At 52.5% G+C, this 25336-nt stretch overlaps 1 protein-coding gene across 1 annotated transcript in view; it reads left to right on the top strand.

Moving 5' to 3' along the window:
- AGRN (agrin) overlaps positions 1-25336 on the top strand; it is a 91487-nt gene that overhangs the window by 46448 nt on the left and 19703 nt on the right. The window contains exons 4-14 of the mRNA XM_036744872.1: positions 13609-13815; positions 14102-14326; positions 16198-16422; positions 17103-17309; positions 20103-20324; positions 20721-20915; positions 21736-21936; positions 24005-24150; positions 24299-24404; positions 24547-24660; positions 25000-25164. Of these exons, the coding sequence (XP_036600767.1) occupies positions 13609-13815; positions 14102-14326; positions 16198-16422; positions 17103-17309; positions 20103-20324; positions 20721-20915; positions 21736-21936; positions 24005-24150; positions 24299-24404; positions 24547-24660; positions 25000-25164 (2013 nt within the window). The remainder of the gene's footprint in view (positions 1-13608; positions 13816-14101; positions 14327-16197; positions 16423-17102; positions 17310-20102; positions 20325-20720; positions 20916-21735; positions 21937-24004; positions 24151-24298; positions 24405-24546; positions 24661-24999; positions 25165-25336) is intronic.

The raw sequence follows: 25336 nt of genomic DNA, 5'->3' as shown, positions 1-25336 counted from the left end.
TAGGTCTGGTCTTTGCTGTTCTGCTGGGAAGACCAGGGTGGGAGTGGGGCCTAGGCCCTAGCTCTGGGGAGTTGACACCAAGGATAGTTCAGGATGGTTTAGAAGATGTTGTGTGGCACAGTGGGAAAGAGGCTTTGGAATCAAATGCTGTCCTTGTTTTTTATGACCTGTGAGACCTGGGGTCCGTTGGCTGATTTGTGAAATAAAGGGGGGTGGAATAGATGGCTGGCGAGGCCCCTTTGAGCCGTAGATCTATTACCCTGTCACATGACCAAGAACTGGGCCTTCCTTGACAGTTCTTGGGGTGCCGGGATGGCTGTGGGGTACAGTTATCCGGGAAGGCTTTCTAGAAGAGGTAAGAGTTTGGCTGCAGGATGGCGGTGGGGTGGGGAGGCATTTGAAATGTAGCCTTTTCCCTCTTCTGCTCTGGGCTGCATCCTGGTTGGGCCAGACCAGGGCTCTTGTGGTCAGCCATAGGCCATAGGCTGAGGAAAGCCTGAGCTGGGGTCTGGTTGGCCCTGGGAGAGCTTCTCAGCCCTGTGTTGAGTCTTCATCTGTGCCTGCCAATTGGAGGATGGTAACCCATGGGGCTCAAATGTGAGGTGCGGTGTCTGTGGCCAAATTCCAGAGAGGGCTCTGGAGACTCATTCAGGTGCTTGATCTGGGAGAGTGTTCTCTGTCTCAGACTTGGCAGCCCTGGATTTGTAGTCAGAGGACCTGGACTGAAATCTTGGGCCCGTATGACCATGGGCAAGTCACGTAACCTCTCGAGCCTCAGTTTCCACATCTATGAAATGAGGGGGTTGGTCCAGGCAGCTGAGATCCGACTAGCTCTAGACCTGGGATCCAGCGATGCTGTGATTCCTTCCTGCCCTGCTCAGCCAGTCTCTCTGCACTCCTTCCGGCTTCCTATGTCCCATGGGGCTTGTGTGGGTGGTTCACTCTGGAAGGATCAGGAAACTGAGCTTCTCTGATTATTCCCCAAAGGCCCATCACTGCTACCAGCTTTGCCCTCAGGCATGGCATCTTGGTTGAACTAAGTGACTCTGCCCAATTCAATCCAATGCAACAAGCATATATTAAGTGCCTACTGGCTATGAGGGACTGTGTTAGGCATTGGGGAGATAAAGGCTCATGGCGCTTATATTTGGCATGGGAGGCCTCCCACCCACCCCCAGCCATATGAACCCCTGATCCCTTTCCTTCTGGATCCCTCTGGCAGCTGCTCCTTTGGGCATCCCCTCTCTCCCTAACTTGAAGTCTCTTATGATCTAACTCCTTCCCTGTTCCTTAAAAAGCCCTTCTTCACCCCCTTAAAAAACTCTCACTTGACCCTACGATCTTTACATCTTTTTCTGTCCCCTCTATTTCTACTCCATTTCTCAGCCAAACACCTAGAAATGGCTGCCTGCTCTCACGCCTTCCTCCTCCTGTCTCGCTTTTCAGCCCCTGGTTGCTGACCTCATTCATCAACTGGAACTGACCTTTCCTAAGATCTCAGTGATCTCTTAATTGCCAGATCTGATGACCTTTTTAGTACTCAGCATTCTTGACCTCTCTAGAGCAACTGACATGCTTGGGCTTTCCTTCCTCCTAGACACCCTCTTCTCCCTGGGTTTTCAGGATCCTGCCTTTTCTTGGTTCCCTTCCTGTCCATCTGGCCTCTCCTTTTCAAGATCATCCTCATTCCTGTTCCATTCCCCATGCTGAGGCACATGCCAGGGCTCAGGCCTGGGCCCTCTTTGCTCTCCGTACACTTTGTATCGGTGATCTGATCAGCTGCTGTGAGTAGTTTTTTCCCCGCTCCACTATGACCCCCAGATCATTCTCTCTCTAGCCTGTCACCCTCCTGATAGCCTGCCTCCTCAACTTTTAGACCTATCCCATACATATCTCAAACAAAACATGTCCAAAGCAGAACCAAAACCCACTCTTCTTCCTAACTTTTCCATTTCTCTCAAGGGTACCACTATATTCACCTGAGTTAACAAGTGAAGAGTCACCCTCCACTCTTCCCCTCCCCCTCACTTTCATTCTCACATCCATTCCCTTGCCGAGCCTTGGCAACCCTTCATATTTCCCATCGACCCCCTTCCCTCTTCTCATCTCCCAGCCCCCGAAATTGAAGCCTCCGTCATTTTTCCACTGGGTTATTTAAAAGCTTCTGATTTGTCCTTCCTGCCTCCTGTCTCTGACCTGCTGTCCGAGCAGTGGCCAACATGTTATTCCTGAAGCACACGGCTGACTGTGTCACCCCTATGAACTACCTATGACCTCTTGGATCCAACAGAAACTACCCTGTTTGGTATTTAAAGCCCTTTATAGCCTGGCCTCACCTAACATTTCAAGCTTATTATGCCTCCCCTCCTTTGTGGACCCTCTTCCTTCCAAACTAGTTTGCTAGTGGGCCTGTACATGACATTGGCCTCTGCTTTCTGTGGCTTTTGCATGTGGCTTTGTACCACTTTCTTACCTTGGGCCTGACTTCCTTCCAAACTGAGCTCATAGGCAGCCCATCCTGATTTCCCCCCAACCTGAAGCACCTGTACCTCCCCCCTGGAAAATGCTTTCTTTTCATTTTCTGTGTGTACATTTCTCCTCCTGGTAGACAGTAAGCTTCTTGAGGGCAGTGCAGGAGCTGTCTCCCTCCTGTCTTTGCTCCTCCAGCACAGGCCTGCAGCAGGTGCTTGGCAAATGTTTGATGAATTGTTGAATTTTACCGGAGGGTTACGATGTGGAAATGGCTAGGTATCTGCAGGGTAACCTGAGGAGGGGAGAGCCCTAATAAGGGGAATCCAGAAGGACTTCAGCTGAGACTTGAAGGGAGGCTGGGCCTCTAAGGTCTGACCCTGAGGAGGGAATGTGTTCCAGGTGTGGGAAACAGCGATGGGAAATGTGAAGCCAAGTCCAAGGAACAGCAGCTGATACGCTTTGGCTGTGATGTAGGGTATGGTGGATGGTGTGAATTAGCCTGGAAAGACAGGCTACAACCAGATAGACTGCGGGGTTTTAGAGGCCAAGCTAAGCAATAAGGAGCCATTGGAGTTTCTTGAGGTAGGGAGGCCTTGGGGCTCCCTGGCATCCTCCCTTTATCCCATTCCCACCCACATCCCCTTTGGCCCCTGGGTTATATCTCCATGGCAGCCCTGGCCTGGGGAAGGAGTGGGGAGGGCTCTGAAGAGCTTTGGGGAGAGGCTGCGAGCAAGCCCATGTCATGTGTCACATTGCCATACGAACCTGGGACTTCTTACCCCCGCCCCGGTCCAACATGCTGTCCCACATATAGGCAGCAGGCAAAGCAGAGGCCCCTTTCTTCCCCCCTCAATTCTAGCCAGTGTGCAGCATTCCCTGCTATCTCAGGTAGCGCTCAGGAGCAGTATGGGTGGGGAGAGGGTAGCTGGGGGAGCCCTCACCAGCCTGAAATCTCAGAGCCCGTGAGCCCAAATGCTCTGTGCACCTGTCCCCATTCCCTGTGTCCATCTCTCCTGGCTCTCTTGAGGGGGATGGGTGAGGAGAAGGTGTGTGCATCTGGGGGGGCATCTATCCCCTTAGCTGGGTCTTTGTATAGTCAGAAGGGCCTGGGAGGGAGGAGCAGGAAGGATTCTCCCTGAAAAAATCCCACTGGCTGCCCCCTCCCCACCCATTCTGGCTTCTAAGAGAAGATAGTACTGGCTGCTGCATGCTGGATGGGACTGAGCTAGTGTGTAGGGGTACCATGTTGGGCTTGGAGATGAGACCTGTGTTCTAATCCTGCTTTAGATAGCCCTCAGCCGTATGACCCTGGGCAAGTGCCTTTAGCATTTGTTCAGTGGAGTGATAATAGCACCCACCTCCCAGAGCTGTTGTGAGGACTACAGGAGATCACAGATATGTGTCCTCAGAGTGCTACACATAAATTTGAGCTCCATGTGAATGCTAGATCACAGTGCCCCCACCCCTGGAGGAGGATGCTGTGGCCCGCAGCTGCTGAGAGAGTGCTCCCCCTCCAGCTGGGGCCAGATGCCAAGGGTGGGGCAGGACTGAAGCCCCTAATCCCTGGCCTCTCATCCCAAGCCACACCCCAACATCCGGTCCCATAGACATCCTTCACAGCCCTCGTCACACAAAGAGACAGATAGACACTTAGGGACTGTCACAAAGACGTTCACAGAGACCCAGTGAAACAGAGATGAGGTCAAACGCCGTGTTGCTTAGACACATTGACCCTCCAAGAGAGGCTCACACGCAAACACACAGACTCACACAGGTGCCCACGCAGTAACACGGATGCCCACACCCGTCACACACAGGCTCCAGCGCAGTTACACCATCACAATGAGCATGCAGATGCACTCGGCCCTATACAGACACACAAACATGGCACAGCCACACTGATGACTCACCCACAGATGAACACACGGAATCACACACACGCACACATGCACACACAGACACACGCACACAGCCCACCCTTCTCCTTTGTCTGCAGGGCTGGAGATGGGGCACGAAGTGCCCAGCACCGCCCCACCCCCCTATCTCCTGCCCTCCCCAAGCCGGACAGTGACTGAATCCCAGAGTGCCTCTCCATCCCCCACCCTTTCTGTTAAGAAAATAACGAGAAAAGGTGGGGAGTGGAATATAGCGCTCTCCCGGCCAGGCTATAAAAAGCAGCCCACACCGCCTCCGGCACCTCGAAGGAGGCTTCAGACGCTGTGAATGATGGAGTGAGGGAGTGAACAGAGAAGATTAGAAACGAGTGGGAAGCGGAGGGGAAGGGGCAGTGGGGGGGCAGGGTGTTGCTCCAGGGGACGGGTCATCGAACCACAGCCTTAGAGATTTAGAAGGGACCTCAGAGGCTATCCAGTCAACCCTCTCATTTTACTTATGGGGGGACCAAGGCCCAAAAATTAATGTCTCATCCAAGGTCGTGTAGGTAGCAAATGTCTAGAGTAGGGTTTGAGCCAGGTCCTCTGTTCTTGGGGCAGCTAGGGGGCACCACAGGCACCACAGAGCACCAGGCCTGAAGTCAGGAAGACTCATCTTGGTGAGTTCAAATCCATCCTCAGACACTTCCTGGCTGTGTGACCCTGGGCAAGTCACTTCACCCTGTTTGCCTCAGTTTTCTCATCTGTAAAATGAGCAGGAGAAGGAAATGGCAAACTGCTCCAGTATCTCTGCCAAGAAAACCACAAATGGGATCACAGAGAGTCAGACACAACTGAACAATGACCTCTGACTCTAGATCTGTTGCCTCAGTGGGGACCCAAGTCCCTGAGAGTGACCCCAGCCCTCAAGACAATGACTCTGACAAGTGCACATCCCCCATGATGAGGATGGTGCTAGAGATAATGATGATCTCTCCTTGTGCTTCTCGAGCAGTTTGAGGCTCACAAATAGCTCTCCTTTCATCAGACTGCTGAGAAGAGCATGCAGAGATATGCCATTTTATAGACAAGGAAACTGAGTCCCAGAAACAGAAAGCAAGCATCTTGCCCACAGTCTCATGGCTAGTGCCAGAGCCAGGATTCAAACCCAAGTCACAGGGAACTTAGGTATGGACCTGAGAGGGACCTTAGGGACTGTCTAGTCTGACCCCCCCATTTTATAGCTGAAAGATCTGAGGCACAGAGTGGTGGGGGAACTTGCTTGGGGTAAGTGCCAGGGTCTGGACTTTCATTCCTGCTCCATGTTCCTTGAGTCCCAAAGAGTGGAGGAGGGGCTTCAGAGATCACTGGGTCCAGGGCCCCCTTACTCTCCCCTGAACTGCTGCATCCCAACTCCAGAGTTGAAGTGGTGGGGCTGGAGCTGGGCGACTTTGGGGCTGGGGGTGCATTTTTGCAGGTCTGGGTTGGGACCCCATCTGAGGCTGGGATTCAGGCTGGGGTGTGTGTGTGTATGTTGTGGGGTGAGGGGGGGGCGCTGAGGATTCTGAGCTGCATCCAGGACCTGGCCAGTTGCCATGGCAACCTCAGCGGCTCATGTCTGCATTTGTGGTAGGCTTCCCCCTCCTTTCTTTTCCCCTTTCCCCATTAAGAGCCTGAAAGGACCGGGGCTGGGAGGGCAGCACTGTTTCTATCCTGCCTTCCTAGGGACATTCTCCTGATCACCCAGGGGGCCCCAGGAGCTGCCACAACCGCAGCGGCTAGGGTTCTCACGGCTGTGGTGGCCGCCATTCGTTACTTATTCATGATTGCGGTATAAAATGAAACATTTATTAAGGCCCCAAACAGCTGCAGCCCCTAATGGAGTGCCCCCTCCCCTGGCCTTGGCCGCCTGGGAACCCAAGCAGCAGGTGGGTGAGTGGTCCCCGGCTTGCCCCTCCCTCTCACTCTAAGTGATGATGTCTCCAGAGCCTCCCCTGGGAGGAGGCAGCTTGGGCCTGGGCTCAGGAGGCTGTTTCTCTCTGTCAGTGTCTGCCAATTATCCATTAGCCCGGCCACTCCCCCAGCTCTGTTCTGCTGCCATAGGCCGAGAGACAGCTGGTGGCTCAGTGGATAGGCAGCCCAGCCTGGAGTCAGGAAGACCCGAGTTCAAATGTGACCCTAACTACTTACTAGCTGTATGACCCTGGGCAAGTCACCTAACCCTGTTTGCCTCAGTTTTCCTCATCTGTAAAATGAGGAGATTGGATTCAGTGACTTCTGAGGACCCTTTCGACCTTAAGTTTATGATCCTATGACCCAGATTCCTGCTGCCTGAGTAGTCAGTGAGGAGCTCAGAGTCAGGGGACCTGGGTTCTAGTCATAGGATCAGAGATTTGTAGCTGGAAGGAACATGAGGGATCTGGTTCAATTTCCTCAATTTTTGTATCATGTAGAACTCTAGGGCTATAAGAGACCTTAAAGGTGATCTCCTTCAAACCTCCCATTTTACAGATGTGCAAACTGAGACCCAAGGAGTTAAAGTAACTTACTGAAGGTCACACAGGTAGTAAATGGCAGAGATGGGATTTGAACCCATAGCCCTGATTCTAAATCTAGTATCCTTTCCACTCCTTCTGTGAAAATGCCCCAGACTCAGATGCATTGTTGGAAATATTGAGTCTCATTCTGTCCTTGTGGAAAAGATGGGCAGATGTTGTCTAGCTGACATAGAAGAAGCATTTATTATGACTGAATGGCCTGACCCAAAGAAGAGACCTGAATAGCCTGAATTCAACTTGGAGGTCTATGGTGGAGTGCCCCGGGGATCTGTCCTTAGCTCCTTGCTGGTCCTCATTTTTATCAATAACTGATGGGAGCACAGATGCCATGCTGATCAACTTTGTAGGCAACATGAAGCTTGGAAACAGGACAGGTAGCCATGGCAAATGACATATAGAGGCTCCAGAAAGATCTTGACAGGCCTAAGTGATGACTCTGACTAATACTTAGACCTGTGTGGTCTTGGGTGAGAGTTTCCTCCCCATAAGATAACAGCGTTGGATGTAATCTCTGATTTCTTGTCTTGTACTTCCCTTTTTGAGGAGGAGGACTGAAGATGGGAACCCAGCCCCATTTCAGACAGTGACTTATCCAAGAAGGCTCTCTCCCTGCTCTCTTTTCTTTGGGTCTGAGCCCCTGCCCCCGGCTCCCCTGGTGACTGGTAGAGATTCTCTCCCCTCTGCCCCTCTGTCCTGCTCCTCTGGGTGACTGGTCCATCCTGTGACTGACAGGCTGAACCTTAGGCTAGGACTCCGTCACCACTGGCTGTCCAGCCAAGCCATGTCAGTAAATATTTATTAAGGGCTTCCAATGCGCCAGGCATTGTGTTGGGTGCCTGGGCTACAGAAGCAAATGAAAAAAGGCAAATCCTTGCTCTTCCAGAGCTTACTGGGCAGATGCAGCCTGTAACTAGATATGTTAACATAGAGGCAGCATGCTGCTGGGCATGAAGTCCTGGCCTTGGATTTCAGAAGCTCTGGGTTCTGATCCCTCCTCAGACACTAGCTGTATGACCCTGGGCAAATTGCTTAATCTCTCTGAGTCTTGATTTCATCCCTAAGATAGGGAAGATAGTAACACAGGGGTGTTGGGAGAAGCAAATGAGAGGGTATTTGTAAAACACTTTGGAACCCTTAGAGCACCACTGTGCAAATGTGAGATTTTTTAAAAATGAGACTTGTTATTAATTATTGTCTTTTTACAAAAGGAGATCTGCAGCTCTGTGAGTTATCGTTTAAGCTGGAATAAGTGACTTAGTCAGGGTCACACCACCTATATGTCAGTGGCGGGACTGAACCTCCTCATCTTCCTGACCTTGAGGGTGGCTCTTTGTTTGCTATACCATAAAATCTCTTGAGTGATCATTAGGAATATCTAAATAGGAGACAGTGCCTCCAGAGGGCCAGCCTCAGGGTTAGGAAGTCCTGGGTTCAAGGGCTTCCTCTGACACACAGGTTGGGTAGCTGGGAGTCAATCACTTAATGTCTCCAGACAACTCTCTCAGGCTCTAAAATTGCAGAGCAGGCACTGACCTGTGGGTAGATGGGGCTCCTCCTGGGAGATTTCTCCACATCATTGAAATTACCCATTTGGCCCCCACCTCCTGAAGTATTACTAGCAATAAATTATCTTGTGAGGAAGAGGGAAACAGAGCATGACAACCCAGGGGATCAGATAAAGCTTCCTGCAGGGAGAGAGTACGTGAGCTGAGCCCTGAAGGAAGCTAGGCATTGCCCCATTGCTAGGCTTTAATGACATTTTAATGAAGGGCTCTTGACAGCTCTTGCTGCTCCCCGTCCCCCACCATTCATCCTTATGACAGACACGTGAAGGCCAAACTTCTCCTTTGACACATCCGCCTAGCCTCTTCTCTATATTCCCTGATCTTGGGTGGCTGAGACCCTCTCTCCAACCCTACCCCCCCCAAAAGGAATCACTGATAGAGATGAATCTTATTCTCTCCTTTTTTCTGTCTCCCCTTTCTTCCCTCCCTCTGTTCCTCTAGAAAATAATTACAGATTGGGGAACCCTCTCTCCATCCTCTCAAAAGGAGTCATTCATAGAGATAAATCTTATCCCCTTCCTTCTTCCCTCCTTCTCTTCCTCCATCTCTTCCTCTGTAAAGTGATTGTGGGATTGGGGGAGACTCTCTCTACTCCCCAAAAGGAGTCATTGATAGAGATGAACCATATTCCTTCCTTTCTTCTCTCTCTCTTTCCCTCCCTCCCTCTCTTCCTCTGTAAGATGATTATAGATTGGGGGGACGCTCTCTCCGCCCCAAAAAGGAATTATTGATAGAGATAAACCCTATTCCCTCTTTTCTTCCATCCTTCCCATCCTCCTTCTCTCTCTCTCTCTCTCTCTCTCTCTCTCTCTCTCTCTCTGTTGAGGGATTGAGGAGAACCTTTTTTATATTCTCTCTCTGGAAAAGAATTATTAATGCAGATGGAAATGAGCCCTACTCCATCGCTTCTTACCTCTTTCTTTTCCTTTTTCTCTTTTTTCCTCCCTCCCTTTGTTCCTTTCCAGCTTCCTCTCCTTCCTTCCCTCTCTGAGCTTTGCTATCATTCTTCTTTCCTGATTAAGAGGCATTGGGTGAGGGCCCCAGGGGTGACACAGACAGCCTCTTCCCTTTGCTTGCTTCACTGGACATGGGGCATTGGATGAGGGTGGAGGAGGAGACAGAAGACGTATCTTAGTCTTACTTTGGTGATGCTATTTTTTTCCTCCTGTTTTTTGGGGCTGAGGCTGGAACCCAGCATAGTCGGCTCCTGCCCCAGTTTCTAGCTGTTCCTTACATTCTCCTCACACGCTTTTCACACGCTCCTCACGACCTGCATGTGTGTTGCCCCCCACCCCCGCCAAGGGAGCTGGTTCTGACAGCCTGGTGCTTCTGGCTGGCCCAGGAGTACCTGAGATAGAGCCCAACCTCTCACCTTCTATTTGGCCCACACTGGCACTTAGGAGCAGATATTGGAGCTCTCCATGGTCCTGACTTCTGGCTTCTAATGTCTCTGTCGCACAAAAGAATCTCCAAGCTTGAGCCTGGCAGAGGGGAGGAAGGGAGGAAGGGAGGTAAGGGCAGGGCTGTAGTAGGAGACTAACTGTTCCCTTCTGCATCTAACATAACTATTGCTTCTCATATCTAATTCTTTCTAGCACATTTTCCTGCACAGCCCCAATCTAGTGTGTCATTTATTTAAGCACCTACTATATACCAGGCTCTGTGCTAGGCACTGGGGATCATGGAATAGTGGTTAAAGGGCTGCATTTAGAGGCTGGAAAAATCTAGGTTCAAACTCTACCACAGATACTTATTGTATAACTGTGGACGAGTCACTGACCTTCTTTGGGCTTCAGTTTCTTGCTCCATAAAATGAGGGTGATATCTCTAGCACTTAGCAGGGTTGTTGTGGATAAAGCACCATGTTCAGTCAGTCAACAAGCATTTATTAAGTGCTTGCTATATACCAGGCACTATGTAGCACCTGCTCTTTGCTCAGCTTTGTGGATACAAAGGTGAAAACCCCAATCCTCTCAGAGGGAAGGCATAGCATGAAGAGGGGAGGTGAGGGGGGCTTTCATGAAGAAAATGAGTTTTGAGAGGAGTCATGAAGGAATCCCGGGAAGCCTGGAGGTGGAGGTGAGGAGGGAGAGCAGGCCTTCCAGGCATGAGGGGCATGTCATGTGTGAAGAATGGCTAAGAGGGTGGGTCACAGGAGGGGAGTAAGAGACTGGAAAGGTGGGAAGGAGCCAGTTTATGAAGAGCTTTAAAACCCAAACAGTATTTCTATTTGTTCTTGGAAGCAATAGAGAGCCATAGGACTTTACAGAGAAGGGGTGGGAGGAGACATAAAGGTTAGTTATTCTTTTTTAATCCATTTGAATGTTGGACAAGTCCTTTTCTCTTCTGTCCCCTCACTTTAGGCTTGGGGATGGGTGTGGTGGTAGTAGCAAAGGCAGAGACAGATCCCCCTTGCCCGCCTGGGGCTCCTCCTAGTGGACAGTAAGTGACTTAGGTTATTCAGGGGGTGGGTGAAGCAAGGGAAAAGGCTCTTGGGGCAATGGCAGATGGGGAGAGGTCAATGGGGGAGGGGCAGGGGGCAGGCAGGCAAAAATGTCCAGGAGCCATTCCCTAGTGGCAGCTGGAAACCCTCAGTAGGGCAGGCCCTCTCTCTATGCCAGCAGTCTGAACCTCTCCCTCTACCACAATCTCAAGCTTCTTCCCTTGGTTTTCCCATCATCTCTGACCCTGGGGCACATTGGTGGGGGAGTGCAAGGGAGGCAGAACCATCTGGAGTCTGCTCACAGCCAACTGTGCCAGGTCCTAAACACAGAGTTTTTCTCTTTCTCAAGTAGGGATGACCCTGTGTGCCATCCCACAGCAAAGAGATGGGGGTCCCTTGCCTATGCCTCCCCTTTCCCTTCTGGCAGCCCTGGATAAGCCCCTCTACCTGGTGCCTCTGGGCTCCTGATTTGAGGCTGGGCTGGACTGGACAGGACTGGGCTAGGCTGGACACAAGGAGGGGCTGAGGGTTAAAGAACATTGATGAGGATGGAGTTAGGTTTTACTTCCAGGGTGGAGGGTGGGTAGGCAATGGGGCCATGTGTGCAAATTTGCATTTGATCTCCCTCTCCTCCCCCAGATAACTGTCTGGACTCACCATTCCAATTCAGCAAGCCTTTGCCTCATGCCATCCCCTCAAAGTCCTATCCACTCTGTGTATCTTATAGCCTGTCTGTATCTATTTATGTACACGTCCCCTCCCCATTGGAATGTAAGCTCTTGGGGGCCAGGCCCTGATTTTACTTTTTCTTCCTATCCTCAAAGCCTAACAAGTCAGAGCCTGGTGTGTTGTGATCCTGAGGTCCCTTTCCTCACCACCCCCCATAATACTAATGCCTTCCCTTGGCTGATTGTCTCCATTCATCCAGGATATTGCCTCCCCTGAGGGCAGGGACTGCCTTTATGTTTCCTGTATCCCCAATGCTCAGCACAGTTCCCGGCATACAGTAAGCACTTAATAAAGGCTTGCTGACTAATAAATTCTGATCAGTTGCCTATGAGCAAGGTCCCATGCTAGGTGCCAGAGGTACAGAGACAAAACCAGACACAGTCCCTGACCACAAGGAGCTTACATTCCATTAGGGGAAGAGTTAACATGTAAACAGATAAGTATGTTGGGGGGGAGGGGGACTGAGGGAATCTGGAAAGGTCTCCTGTAGAAAGCAGTGCTTGAGCTGAGCCTTAAAGGAAGCCAGGGATGTTGAAAGGCAAAGGTGAGGAGGGAGGATATCCCAGGAATGGAGGGTTGGGGGGTGGAGGGATAGCAGAGAATTCCATTTGGCCAGATCATGGTGCAGGAAGGAGCATGATCCAGAGCCAGAAGGGACCTTTAAGGTCCCCAGCATTGCCAGAACTAGATAAAAATGATATCAGGAAATGTTTCACAAAATAAATAAAAACACAGTGTAACATAGATAATGTTAATTTGTGGTTTTCTTTTTTTTTCAGGGGGGAGGGCAGAGCAATTGGGGTTAAGTGACTTGCCCAAGGTCACACAGCTAATAAAAGTGTGTCAACTGTCTGAGGTCAGATTTGAACTCAGGTCCTCCTGACTCCAGGGCTGGTGTTCTACTCACTGTGCCCCTTAGCTGCCCCAATTTGTGGTTTTCTAAGTCAGTATGTGGTCCTCAGGTATCTGTTTCTATTTGCATTTGACCCCAGTGCTCTAGGTCTCTTCTATCATTTTACAGGTGAGGAAACTGAGTGAGGCAAGAGGGGGCAAGTGACTTCCCTAGTATTGTACAAATGGAAGCAGCAGAGTTAGGATTTGAACCCAGGTCCTGTGACTCCAAAGGGGCAGTGCATTATGGAATACTCTCTGTCCACTCCTAACCCCTTCCCTTTCCTCCTCCACTTCTTTTCTCTGCTCCCAAAGCCCTCCGGGCTGATTGGCTGCCAGTCCAGCAGTGGAGGGAGTATGGGAGAAGGCAGGGGGGCACTGCTTGCCTTCTCTTGCTCCTCACCTTGGTACCCCCAGCCCCTTAAGTCTTTCCCTTTTTATACCTCCTTCTCCTTCCCCCCACCTCAGTGAGTGGGCTGCTGCAGGATCTGGGCAGGATGAGAAAGATATTGACAGACAGACCATCTCAGGGCGGAGGGAGGGATGCGTGTGTATGTGAGTGTGTGCATCCCTGTATGTCTGGATCTGTGCACATTTGTCTCTGTGTGTGGGTACTTCAGGGCAGCCCCTCTAGCTCCGTCTTGGAATCAGTTGTTGGCCATTGTTGGGGGGGTGGGGCGTGCCACTCTGTCACTAATCAAGCTGAGTAGATCCTGGTATGTGGCTCCCACCAGCTGGCACGGCCTGGGCTCAGGCCGGCGCCACAGGCCTCAGGAGATCCAGCTTGTCTGCTTCACAGCTGTCTGTACGGGGGGCTGGAGGGAGCTGGGCGGGGCTGACCTGGGATTCCTCATGATTGTTCCATTAGATGAGAACGGAGCACGGGGGCCGTGCCCAAGTTGGTGGTGACCCACTGAGCAGGAGGGTTGAAGAGAGGATGGCTCCAAGGAGGGGCTCAGGCCTTGAGCTCTTTAGGGGTGGCCCATGGAATGAAGTGGGCAGGAGATGATTTAACTAAAATCTCTTCTCCTGGGCTGACCCTCGATGACTCTTCTCCTACCCCATCTTTTCCCCTACAGCGTGCCGGGGTATGCTATGTGGCTTTGGGGCTGTGTGTGAGCAGAGTGCTGGCCGGGCCACATGTGTGTGCAAGAAGGGCCCGTGCCCTACCGTGGTGGCCCCTGTGTGTGGATCTGATGCCTCCACCTACAGCAATGAGTGTGAACTACAGAGGGCTCAGTGCAGCCAGCAGCGACGCATCCGTGTGGTCAGCCGAGGGCCCTGTGGTGAGTGAGCCGAGGATGGCGTGATGGGTGGGTGGGGGAAAGGGACGAGGTCTTCCCCTCAGGGCTGCCTCATTTTCCCTAGCTCCTGAGCCCTTCTTCTGTGTCCCTTCTTGTCCCTAGCTTCTGTGCTGCCCTATGGGGCATTGTTTGTCTCTCCTCTCCCCCTCCAGTGCCTTGTGATCTTTCCCCTTGACCACCTGAGCTGTCCTTCAGTGCCCATCTCACCTACCCGACTCCCACGTCTCCCCTCGGTGCCTCCTTCACTCTTGCCCCTTCCTCCACTCAGGCTCCCGGGACCCCTGCTCGGGGGTAACATGCAGTTTTGGCAGCACCTGTGCCCGCTCGGCAGATGGGCAGTCGGCCAAATGCATCTGCCCATCCTCATGCAGTGGCGTCCCTGAGGGCATCGTCTGTGGTAGCGATGGGCGGGATTACCCCAGTGAGTGCCAGATGCACCGCCTTGCCTGTGCCCGTCAGGAGAACATTGTCAAGAAGTTTGAAGGGCCCTGTGGTAAGAGGCTGGGCCCAGGGTGTTGGGTGGGAGCCTGGGCTGGCCCCGGGGTGGGGAGGGTTGGCAGGAGACCTGGCACATTCCCTGAAGTGAGCAGCCTTGGGCCTCCAACCCCTCCCCCATCTGACTGCATGGTGGGGAGCCTGAGGCCAGGCTATTAGAGGAAGAAGAATGGCAGGGTATTGTGGAAAGAGAATCGATTCCTTTCAAAGGACCTGGGTTCAAATCCCACCACTGAGGCTTACTATTGTATGACCATGGACAAGTCATTTTTCCTCCCTGGGCTTCAGTTTCCTCCCATCAAATGTGGGACTTGGCCTCCCTGGCCCCCTGAGGTGGCTCGCATCTCTAAGCCACCTGGACATCTGGGTCCATGGGGCACCACTAGAGGGGGAGAGGCTGCACTCTTCTGGCTACAGTCCTGGCAGTCTGGGTCTATGGCTGGGATGGGGTAGATGGGCAGAGAAGAGGGCCCAAGGTGTCAGTGGGGGAGTCTTTGGAGAGGACACTGGACTCCCGCATTCTGGGCAGCTTGGGAAGGAGCCTAGAATACTGGATTGGGAGTCAGAGGACCTGGGTTCGAGAATCAGCTCAGCCACTTGCTCCCTGTGTGGCCTTGGGCAAGTCAGTTAACGTGCATTTATTAAACACCTACTGTATGCCAGGTGCTGGGAAGTTCTGGGGATACAAAGAAAGGCACAACCACTTCCTGTTCTCAGGGAGTTTATGGTCTAATGTGAGAGACAACATGACAACTCTGTGCAAACAAGGTTTATGTGTACACACACGAGATATTCATATATGCATACGTACATACACACATGTACACATGCCACATATGCATGCACGTACACACCACATGTGCACACTTGCACGCAATACCGCATACACGCACACATGTGTGCACGCATACACACATGGTTGCACATACATCCATGTGTACACACATACATATATCACATACACATGCATGCACATTACATATGCACACATGCACACGCAGCATACACGCACACATGCATATATACGCCTGCAGGCTTGCACATACACATAGACACATGCATATATATCATACACATACACACACCACACACACGGTACATATACATACATACATGCACACACAGCATACATGTACACATGCATGCATACACATACATGCACACACATGCCTATATACGCCTGCATGCATGCACATACACATAGACATGTATCCACGCATACACACATATCAGAGGGAAGGCACTAGGCAGGGGGAGACCAGGAAGAGCACCCCACAAAAGGTAGGATTTGAGCTGAGTCTTGAGGCCAGGGAGACTGGACAAGTCACTTGACTCCTTTGGGTCTCGGTTTCCTCATCTCTAAAAGGAATCTGGCCTCAGACACTCACTAGCTGTGTGACCCTGGGCAAGTCACTTAATCCTATTTGCCTTAGTTTCCTCATCTGTAAAATCAGCTGGAGAAGGAAACGACAAAACAGTCCAGTGTCTTTGCCATGGCAACCCCCAGTGGGGTCACAGAGAGTCAGACACTGCTGAAAATGAGTGAACAACATGAAAGACTTAGGGGCTCAGCTCTGATTTCAAAGGTCTCTTCCAGCTTTAAATATATGATCCCATGAATCCAGTATATACCAGGAGGACCTGACTCAGAGGACAGTGGGGAGGGCATGGCATCTATCTGCATTTGGAGGCTCTGAGAAGGGGTGGATCAGACCGAGGGGGCTGGAGCCCCCAGCTCCGAGCACGTATGATGGACTCCCTTGGAGGTATTGCTGCTGGCAGCAGGCAGATTCAGGCCTTCCAGATGCTAGAGGCCTCTGGGCTTGCCTCCCTGTGCCTAACACCCCAAAACTGCTCCCCTCTGCCTAGATCCGTGCAAGGGCATTCTCAGTGACCTGAATCGCGTGTGCTGGGTGAACCCTCGCACCCGTCAGCCTGACATGCTGCTGCGACCTGAGAGCTGCCCACCCCGCCAGGAGCCGGTGTGTGGTGACGACGGCGTCACCTACGCCAATGATTGTGTCATGGGCCGTACCAGCGCCACCCTGGGCCTCGATATTCAGAAGCTACGCTCAGGGCAGTGCCAGCCACAAGGTAGGCAGGAGGCTGGGTATGACCTAGCAGATAATGGGCCTCCTCTGTGTCAGGCACTGAGCTGGGTGCAAGGAATCTTTTATTTATCCATTCATTTATTTTTATCATTCATTTTATAAAATTTTAAGTTCCAAATTCTCTCCTTCCTCCACCCATTGAGAAGGAATTACATATTAGACAGACAAAATTAAAAGACCCTTCCTGTTCTCAAGGAGCTCACGTTCTCCTGGGTAACAGCCCTTGTACAGGGGATGCAGATGCAGACTGACCTGGGCTTGGCCAGCCTAGCTTAGGTGACACCCAAGCCTGTGGCCCCTCACTCTGGCCTGGAGAATATTCTGGTCCCTCCTCAAAGTTGTACTCCCAAGAGAAGGCTGGGGTAGGAGCCCTGAGCGTCTCCCCCAGTCAGATGAGGTCACATACTGCTCCAAACCCCATCTCCCCCACAACCTCCTGCCAGGAGAGAAAAGTTGCCACATCTGGATAGATGGTCACAGCCTGACAGCCCAGCATCTCAAAGTTCCTGGTAGCTTTGCCTCTTCTAGAGGATGAAGGGGACCCTCTCCCTGAGGCTGGTATGGAGAAGAGGACATGGAGCCCTTCTCAGATCCAAGGACATCCCCCCTATTCCTGTGTCCTGGGGGAAGCACTGACCAACCCCCTGCCCTCCTGTTTTTCAGATCAGTGTTCAATCCCCTGCAAGTTTAATGCTGTGTGTCTCATCCGCCGCGGCCGGGCCCGCTGCTCCTGTGACCGAGTCACGTGTGATGGCGCCTACCGGCCTGTCTGTGCACACGGGGGCCACACGTACAGCAGCGACTGTGAGCGCCAGCGTGCTGAGTGCAGCCAGCAGCGGGCTCTCCCCATCAAGCACCAGGGGCCCTGTGGTAAGGCCAGCCTCCCAGCCCGCCTGGACTCTGGGCCTTCTCCTAGCCCTGCCGCCGGCCCTGGGGCCCTTCACTGCTTGCTTTTGTGACCAGATAGCTTGTTTCTGTGTCTCTTCCGTGATAATCCACAAATGCCTAGCTTGTCTCAGCTCTTCCATCACATGCCATCCATATCCATGTGTCATGCTTTGAAGGAGCAGAGTCCAGACATTTGTCCAGCCTCCAGGTGGGGTCCCCTCCTCCTTTCCCCTTCCTTCCTCCCTCCTCTTCTTTCTCCTACCCTTCCCCACCATTCCCCCTAGTGCTGCCAGGAGACAGCGAGTGTTCCCAATGGCTCTGTAAGTAACAGGAGTCCTAGTAGCTATCTGAGGGGTGTTTGTACAAGGGAGAAAAGTGGGGGGTGGGGGAGAGGGATTGGGGAAAGTGCCCCTAAAGTCTCTAGTTTGCTTTGAGGGGAGGTGGATGAGTTGGGGTAAGAGCCAGGAGGGTGTGCTCGAAGCCCCCGCCCCTGGCTATCTTAGCCCCTCCTAAACCTGCTTTAGAACTGGGCAGAAACCTCCTGGGCACCCTCTTCAGTCCTGAGGAAGCCCATAGTCTCAGTGAAGGGAGAGGCCTTGAACCCTGGGCCCCTCCCCCAGTATTCCCTCCCCGTCTCTCCCCCCAGTTCTCTCCTCTTTTCCTGAGGCTCCCCACAGAAAGGGAGTGAGCATGATCCAGACCAGGGCCACAGGTTCTGGGGTACACCCTGGGTCTGGAAAGGCACTGGGATGGGGTGACCTGTCTCCTGCCTTTAGTGACCCCCCCCACCCTTCCTCCCGCTCTCTCCCAGTGCGAGCCCTGGGTAAAGGAGAGGATGTTGCCACATGTACACAGAAACACACACTCACACAGACACATACACAGACAGATACACACACACACACACACACACACACACACACACACACACACCCACCACCACCATTTCCCAGAATCTCCCTATGTCCAGGAACAGAGCCAAGGCTGGAGATTGGAGGGGCCTTCAGTGCCTGTGGAATGGAGTTTGGGATGATCCTTGGGGCTCATTGGGGGTGGGGCAGGATAGGCTCAGAGGATGGGAAGTCATTGGGGTCCTTGGGTGAAAGAGGGAGCCCTTACAAGCTGATTTCCCCCAGACAGGCCTGAGGGCTACCTCCCTGTGCACAGGTGTCTGTCCTCCCGTCCGTCCGTCCGTCTGTCCACCTGGGATGTTCTTGTCTGTCTCTGGTGCCTTTTCTTCTCTGGTCCTTTCCTCTTTGCTCTGTGTCTTGTGTCTTCCAGCCCTGCCTGTTGGGAGGACGGAGGCGCCTGAGCCGCCCCAGGGATCCCCCCCCACCCCACCGGGAGCACCGACAGCCAGAGGTCGGCTTTTCTGGGGTGTCAGGGTGGGAAGGGGTATACCTCTCCCTGTGCCCTGCTTCCTTAGATCTGCTGCTCCCCAAAGGATGTTGGCAAATGCATCCCCCTCCCCCTTTTCCCAAATCTCTGGCATATTTTACTCCCCTGGTCTGTTTGAGAAGGAGCCTGGGTTTTAAGGAGTCTGGACTAGACGGACCTCCGAGGCTCTTCCCAGCTTGGACTCCCATGTTTGCATGGTTTGGAGCCTTCTCTCCCCACCCCCACCTTTTGCTCTTGGGGTTCTAGCCCCAGGCCTGGTCCAGTGTTCAAGCTCTGGATAAGGAGCCAGGCAGAGTAGAGGGCGTGCCTCTTGGTGTCCCTCCCTCTCCCTCAAGGCTGGGGCCCCTCCCCAGAGCTCCAGGGAGCTGGGTTCTTTGGGCCAGCTGGTCAGGAGCCTCTGATACTTGCCTGGGGCCTCCCCTAGACCCCAGTGAGGTGGCCTCAGGGCAACACCAGGCTTGTAGATGGTGGTTTGGGGTCTCCAGGGCAGTGGCCCCTCCCCCCATGTCCTGTGTTTTTGTGTTTGTCCCGCGTCCACTGTCTGTCAGCTGATGCCTATGCCTTCTGGTTGTCCCTCTCCCTGCTCTGCCTTTTTCTTCTCTGATCCCACCCCCTCCCCAACAAGGCTTTTGGCTAGAGGAGGGTCATGGGCCACTACAAGGAGGGTGAGAATGGCTCAAGCCCAGGGCCTGTGATGGAAGAGCCCAGAGAGGCAGTGGTTACCCACCTCTGGTGGTTACCCACCTCTGGCCCCAGTTTCCTCCTCCATCCAACAAAGGGGATTGCACTAGATGGCCTCTTCAGGCCCTTCCAACCCTAGATCTTGGATCCTATGCCTGGGGTCATGTCTGGGGCTGCCCTCTCCCCAGCCATCCAATCCCAGGCCCACTGGAGAGTCAGGGCCCTATTCTCTCCGAAGGGCATTCCACAGCCCACCTGACATCCATGCCCGCTCCTCTAAGCCCTGGCTCAATGTGGGTAGCTCCAGGCAGGAGATGGTGCATAATAGTGAGCCCAGAATGAAGCCAAATTGGACAGTGGCTCCAGAAGCCTCAGACTGGGGCCTGAGGTGTTGGCGGCAGGCTGGCAAATGGCCTAGAATGTGTCTCAAAGTCATGTGGAGAGGGTCTTTGGGTTACTGGCCCCCCACCTTGTTTCTTTTTTGTAGTTGGGAGTGGGAAGTGTAGTTGTTTTTTTCCACTGGGGTGGGTGTGTATGTGTGTGTGTGTGTGTGTCTGTTTTTGAAGGAATCTAACTCCCTTCCCTTATTTTTCCCCAAACTTTCCCCTGCCAAAGGCTAGGCTCCCACCCCCCCCATTCCTCTCTGATACCCCAGGATGGTTCTGATACCCTCCCTCTACCTTCCTTTTCTCTCAGACCAGGGTACCCCAAGCCCCTGCCTGGGTGTCCAATGTCCTTTCGGGGCCACATGTGTGGTGAGGAACTGGGAGGCTGTGTGTGAATGTCAGCAGGTCTGTGCTGGCCTCTACGACCCTGTATGTGGCAATGATGGTGTCACCTATGGAAGCCCCTGTGAGCTGGAAGCCACAGCCTGTGTCCTCAGGAAGGAGATTCTGGTCACCCGCAAGGGGCCCTGTGGTCAGTGATTCCAGGGCCCAGGGGAGTGATTGGGGGGCCCTGTGGTCAATGATTCCAGGGGAGTGACTGGGGGGCCCTGTGGTCAGTGATTCCAGGGGCCCCAGGGAAGTAATTGGGGGCCCTGTGGTTGATGATTCTGAGGCCCCAAGGGAGCTACTGGGGCAGGCCCTGTGGTCAGTAAACCTGAAAGACTTGAGGGCAGCATCTGATTGGTCCTATAGTTAATGACAAGGAGAATAACTGGGGGGCCTTGTGGTCAGTGATGTCAGAATCCTGAAGGGACAGTGAAGGGGGTGCCCTGTGACAAGTGAGGGGCTAATATGACCCACAAGGACATATAACCATTGTTGGGATGTCTGGAGTCTCCCAGTGACATGACTTCTGCTTCTCCTGCAGGCCTCTGTGGAAAGTGCCAGTTTGGGGCCCTGTGTGAGGCAGAGACAGGCCGCTGCGTGTGCCCCACGGAGTGCGTGGCTTCAGCCCAGCCTGTGTGTGGCTCTGATGGGAACACGTATGGCAGCGAGTGTGAACTGCATGTGCAAGCTTGCACTCGCCAGATCAACCTCAGTGTGGCCTCCCCTGGACATTGCAGTGAGTGTCTGGGCCCTGGTGGAGTGCCCTTTCCTCAAGAACTGACTTCAGGAACACAATCTAGGGGAGTCTGGATTATATGGCAGTCTTTTCTGAAAAGACTCTAGGGGTTTTAGTGGAGCACAAGCTTGTGCTGAGGCAGCCACAAAATCTGATCTTGGGCTGTGTTGAGAGAGGCCAAGCTTCCAGGAGTAGGGAAGGGACAAGACCCACTGTCCTTGGCCTTAGACCAGATCTGGAGGATTGGGTTCAGGGAAGGTCATTGATAATCTGGAGGGAGTCTGACAAGACACCTAGGCTAGCGAAGGGCTTGCAGTCCAGGCCATGTGGGGATTGATGGAAAGAACTCCCAGGCTGTTAAGGCTAGGGATAGGGGTGGAGAGGGGCTGTCATATAGGAGAGAGGTTATGTTTGTTCAGCTTGGCCTCACAGGGTGGGCGGGGGCGGTCCTGCGAAGGCCCCATGTGGGCTTGTTGGCGGGAGCTGTCCAAAAGGGGCCTGTGCTGCCTTGGAAGGTAGTGAGCTCTCCATCAGGAAAGGTCTCCAAGCTAAGGTTATTGTGGAGGGGCTTTTTGTTCAGGTCTGGGTGGGAGTTTTCTGCCTTTCCCTCAGCTCTGGCCTAGGCCCAGTATCATTGAGTACCCTCCAGACCCAGGAAGCTGGGGTCACTCAAAGCCAGCCCTGGTGTCCCGGTCCCCCGCCTGCTGCCTCCCTCCGCTTCCCCCATTCCCCGCTTTTTACGTTCTCTCTTGCAGTCTAGGGTCAGCCTGGCAGATCTGGGGTAGAGGTGATGCACCTTTCCTTCTCCCTCCCTCTACAGAGACGTGTGGGGACACAGTATGTACCTTTGGGGCTGTGTGCTCTGACGGGCAGTGCGTGTGTCCCCGGTGTGAGCGGCCGCCCCCTAGCCCGGTCTGTGGTAGCGACGGAGTCACCTATGGCAGCAGCTGTGAACTCCGAGAAGCTGCCTGCCAGCAGCAGAAGAAGATTGATGAGGCCCGGCCTGGGCCCTGCGAGGATGGTAGGTGTGCCCAGAGCCACAGCACCTCATCCAGCTGGGACTCTGCCCGACGGCTCTCTGGTGGGAAAGAGTTGTTTTTGCCTTTCTTTGTATCCTTAGTATTTATAGCACAGTGCCTAGCACACAGTAGGCACTTAATAAATGCTTCCTTTGACTTGAGGTTCACACTTCTTCAATAGAAGGGAAGCCACTGCTTCTCTCCCCCACCAACTGAATTTATTTTAATTACTGACATTACTAAGTTTAGTAAGTGATTTACTAGAGATTAATTTAATAATTTTAATGACTGGCATTATTAAGTAGGCACTTAATAAATGCTTGTCGACTTGAAAAACACATCTTCAATAGAAGACAAGCTACTGTTTCTCTCCCTGATTGAAGTTGTTTTAATTATTTATTTTTGAAAAATATACTTTTATTGACTCCTTTTGTTTTTATGTCATCTAGATTGTTTCCAAATTCCTTCCTCTTCCTCTCCCCAGTGAGTCATCCTTTATCCCTTATGATAAAGAATTTCTAAAGATTCAACAAAACAAAACATATCCAGAATATCTAATCCACACTTGTGGACCCCCACCTCTGCGGGGTCTGAGGGAGCTGCATCTCTTATCTCTTCTTTAGGGTCAAACTTGTTCTTTTTATAGTTTTCCAATTGGATTTTTATAATTTTCCCTTGGATTGGCCTGTGGTGGTCACCATTTCCATTTATGTTGCTGTCCTATATGGTTTTCTTGGCTCTGCTTACTTCTCTCTGCATCAGTTCATGTAAATCTTCCCATGATTCTTGGTAGTCATCATTTCTTACAGCACAGTACTATTCCATCACACTCACGGACCCCAGACTGTTTAACTATCCCTCAATCAGTGGGTGTCTTTGTTTCCAGTTCTTCGCTAGCAAAAAAGATACATTAAAAAAATTCTGGTATAAATATTTTTGTGTAAATAGGAGCCTTTCTTTTTATGGGCCACATGCCTGGCAGTGGAATCTCTGGGTCAGTGGGTATGGACATTTTGGTTATAAAATTTTTTATTGCTTTTTTGTTTCTATATAATTTATAATTCTAAGTATACATACAGATTTCCAAATCCTAAATCACTATAAATGCTAATTATTATCATTATGGTTATTAATCTATTCTTCCTCCCCTTGACAGGGAGCAAGCCCTTCTAAGGAAGCATTTTTTAAAAGAGATTAAAAAAGGGATTTAGCAAAATGAGGCAACCCATTGCCTGAGTGAGACAGCAGATGCGATGGTCTCCACCCATAGGTCCCCACCTCTCCTTTTCTCATCTCCTTTTCAGGGACAGATTTGGTTATTAGGATGAGATGGTGTTCAGGTTTCTTTTTGGTGGTTCTTTTCATTGACATTATCATAGTCATTGTATCTTACTGTGTCCCATGTTCTGCTCGCTTTGGTTTTCATCACTTCATCAAAGTCTTCCAGTGATTCTCTCAATTCTTTATATTCTTAGCTGTTTCTTTTTTTTTTCATTAATAGTCATTGATTTTCTCCCCCTCATTCTCTCTCCCCACTTAGAAAAAGAGAAAAAAACACAAACAAAATCCTCTAGCCAGGCTGGAGAGGCCCCTGCATCATAAAGATTTGAAGGCTGCTCTGTGTTTTGTGCTGCTGGCCCCAGGCACCAAGACTTCTAGGTTATCCTATACCTCCAGACTTACTGTCTTCTCCCAGAAGGACCTGATGATGCTTATGGCTCAAGGGCCTGGTAGACCCACAGCTTAGCTCAGAGACTGCCCTTTAGGGAGGGGGCTTGGGGTGTCCTTCCTGTTGCAGGTGACTCCCCACTCCCCAGCTCTGAGTAGGGCTGGCATGGGGAGGGGAGAGTGTCCTCCAGCCTTGTCTGAGGTTACCATCCTAGTGGTCTCCCCTGAGCTGGGATGATGCATGTCCCAGGTAACTGAGTTACCACTAGTTCAGTGAGGACTACTTTAATCTCCTGTACCTGTCTACACTGCTCAGCCTAGGGACTGGAGGTGAGGAGCCTCGGGGAAGCAAGGGTTGGGACCTGGGCTTCTCACTGTGTTTTCCCACCCCTTTCAATGCAGAATGTGGCTCTGGCGGTTCCGGCTCGGGTGAGGATGGTGACTGTGAGCAGGAGCGGTGCCGGCGACGAGGAGGTGTGTGGGATGAGGATGCCGAGGACGATCGATGCGTCTGCGACTTCAGCTGCCAGACCGTATTACGCAGCCCGGTGAGGATCCATGCTCGTCATGACCTCTCCCCTCCCTCCTCGGACCTGGAGTCTCCAGCCTGGCCTGCATGGGGAAGGAGGGAAAGGAAGGGCTATTTCCCAGCCCCTGGTCTCACAGGGCCCTCCCTTCCCTCCTCCTCCCATCCAGGTGTGTGGTTCTGATGGGGTCACCTATGGTAATGAATGTGAGCTGAAGAAGGCGAGGTGTGAGAGTCGCCAGGAGCTGTATGTCACAGCCCAGGGTGCCTGCCGAGGTAGGGGGGCTAGGGAGAGCAGATGGTGGGGAACAGGGTGGGGGGTGGGGGCTGCTGGGAGTGTGGGGAGGGGGTGGCCTAGGCCTTCCTGGGCAGATCAACTTCACTCATGGGGTCAATTGTACCTGTCTCACTGTCTTAGCCACACCTACGGTGGTCCCTCCCCCTCCTGTCTTGCACTGCTCTCAGACCCCATATGGCTGCTGTCTGGACAATGTTACCAGGGCCCAGGGTGTTGGCTTGGCTGGCTGTCCAAGTGAGTGTGTGTGTTTGTGTGTGCTCTCTAGCCCAGGGACAGCAGGTTTTTGGGGGGATGGGGTGGGGGAGATATTATCCTTGTTCACAGATAGAGAAATTGAGACACTGGAGGGGTTAAGGGATTTAAAAACCCAGGAAGAGCCCAGGCACACTGATCCCCATCCCAAGGCTTTGGTCACTTACTTTCCTCTCGAAGTCCCCTGGCAGAGCTGACCAGGGGTCAAGGGTGACTTTGGGGGCCCCAGTGTATCTGGGCTGACCACAGCTTGATCATAGTGGGGCCCCAGGGTGGAGCAGCTGTGGGGGCCCCAGGGTGACTTCTGGCTCTGGATTGCAGGCACCTGCCAGTGTAATGCATACGGCTCCTACGGGGGAGGCTGTGACCCCACCTCAGGCCAGTGTTCCTGCCGTCCAGGCGTGGGTGGCCTCAAGTGTGATCGATGCGAGCCAGGTTTCTGGAACTTCCGTGGCATTGTGACTGATGGCCGGAGTGGCTGCACCCGTGAGTGCCTGAATGTGGGGGATCCTGCACCAAGGGCCAGGGGCTGGCGGGCCAGCCCTTCTCTCCCCAGTGTTAGATGCAGAGTCGAGGCCTGTTTGTCTGCACCAGACCCCCATCGTCAGGACTGGGAGCCTGGCTTGCCATCCCTTTTCCCTTGCCCTCCTGGGTGTCA

The sequence above is a fragment of the Trichosurus vulpecula genome, chromosome 2 (genome assembly GCF_011100635.1).
Source record: "Trichosurus vulpecula isolate mTriVul1 chromosome 2, mTriVul1.pri, whole genome shotgun sequence".
Classification (NCBI taxonomy): domain Eukaryota; kingdom Metazoa; phylum Chordata; class Mammalia; order Diprotodontia; family Phalangeridae; genus Trichosurus; species Trichosurus vulpecula.
This window is presented reverse-complemented; position numbering and strand designations above follow the sequence as displayed.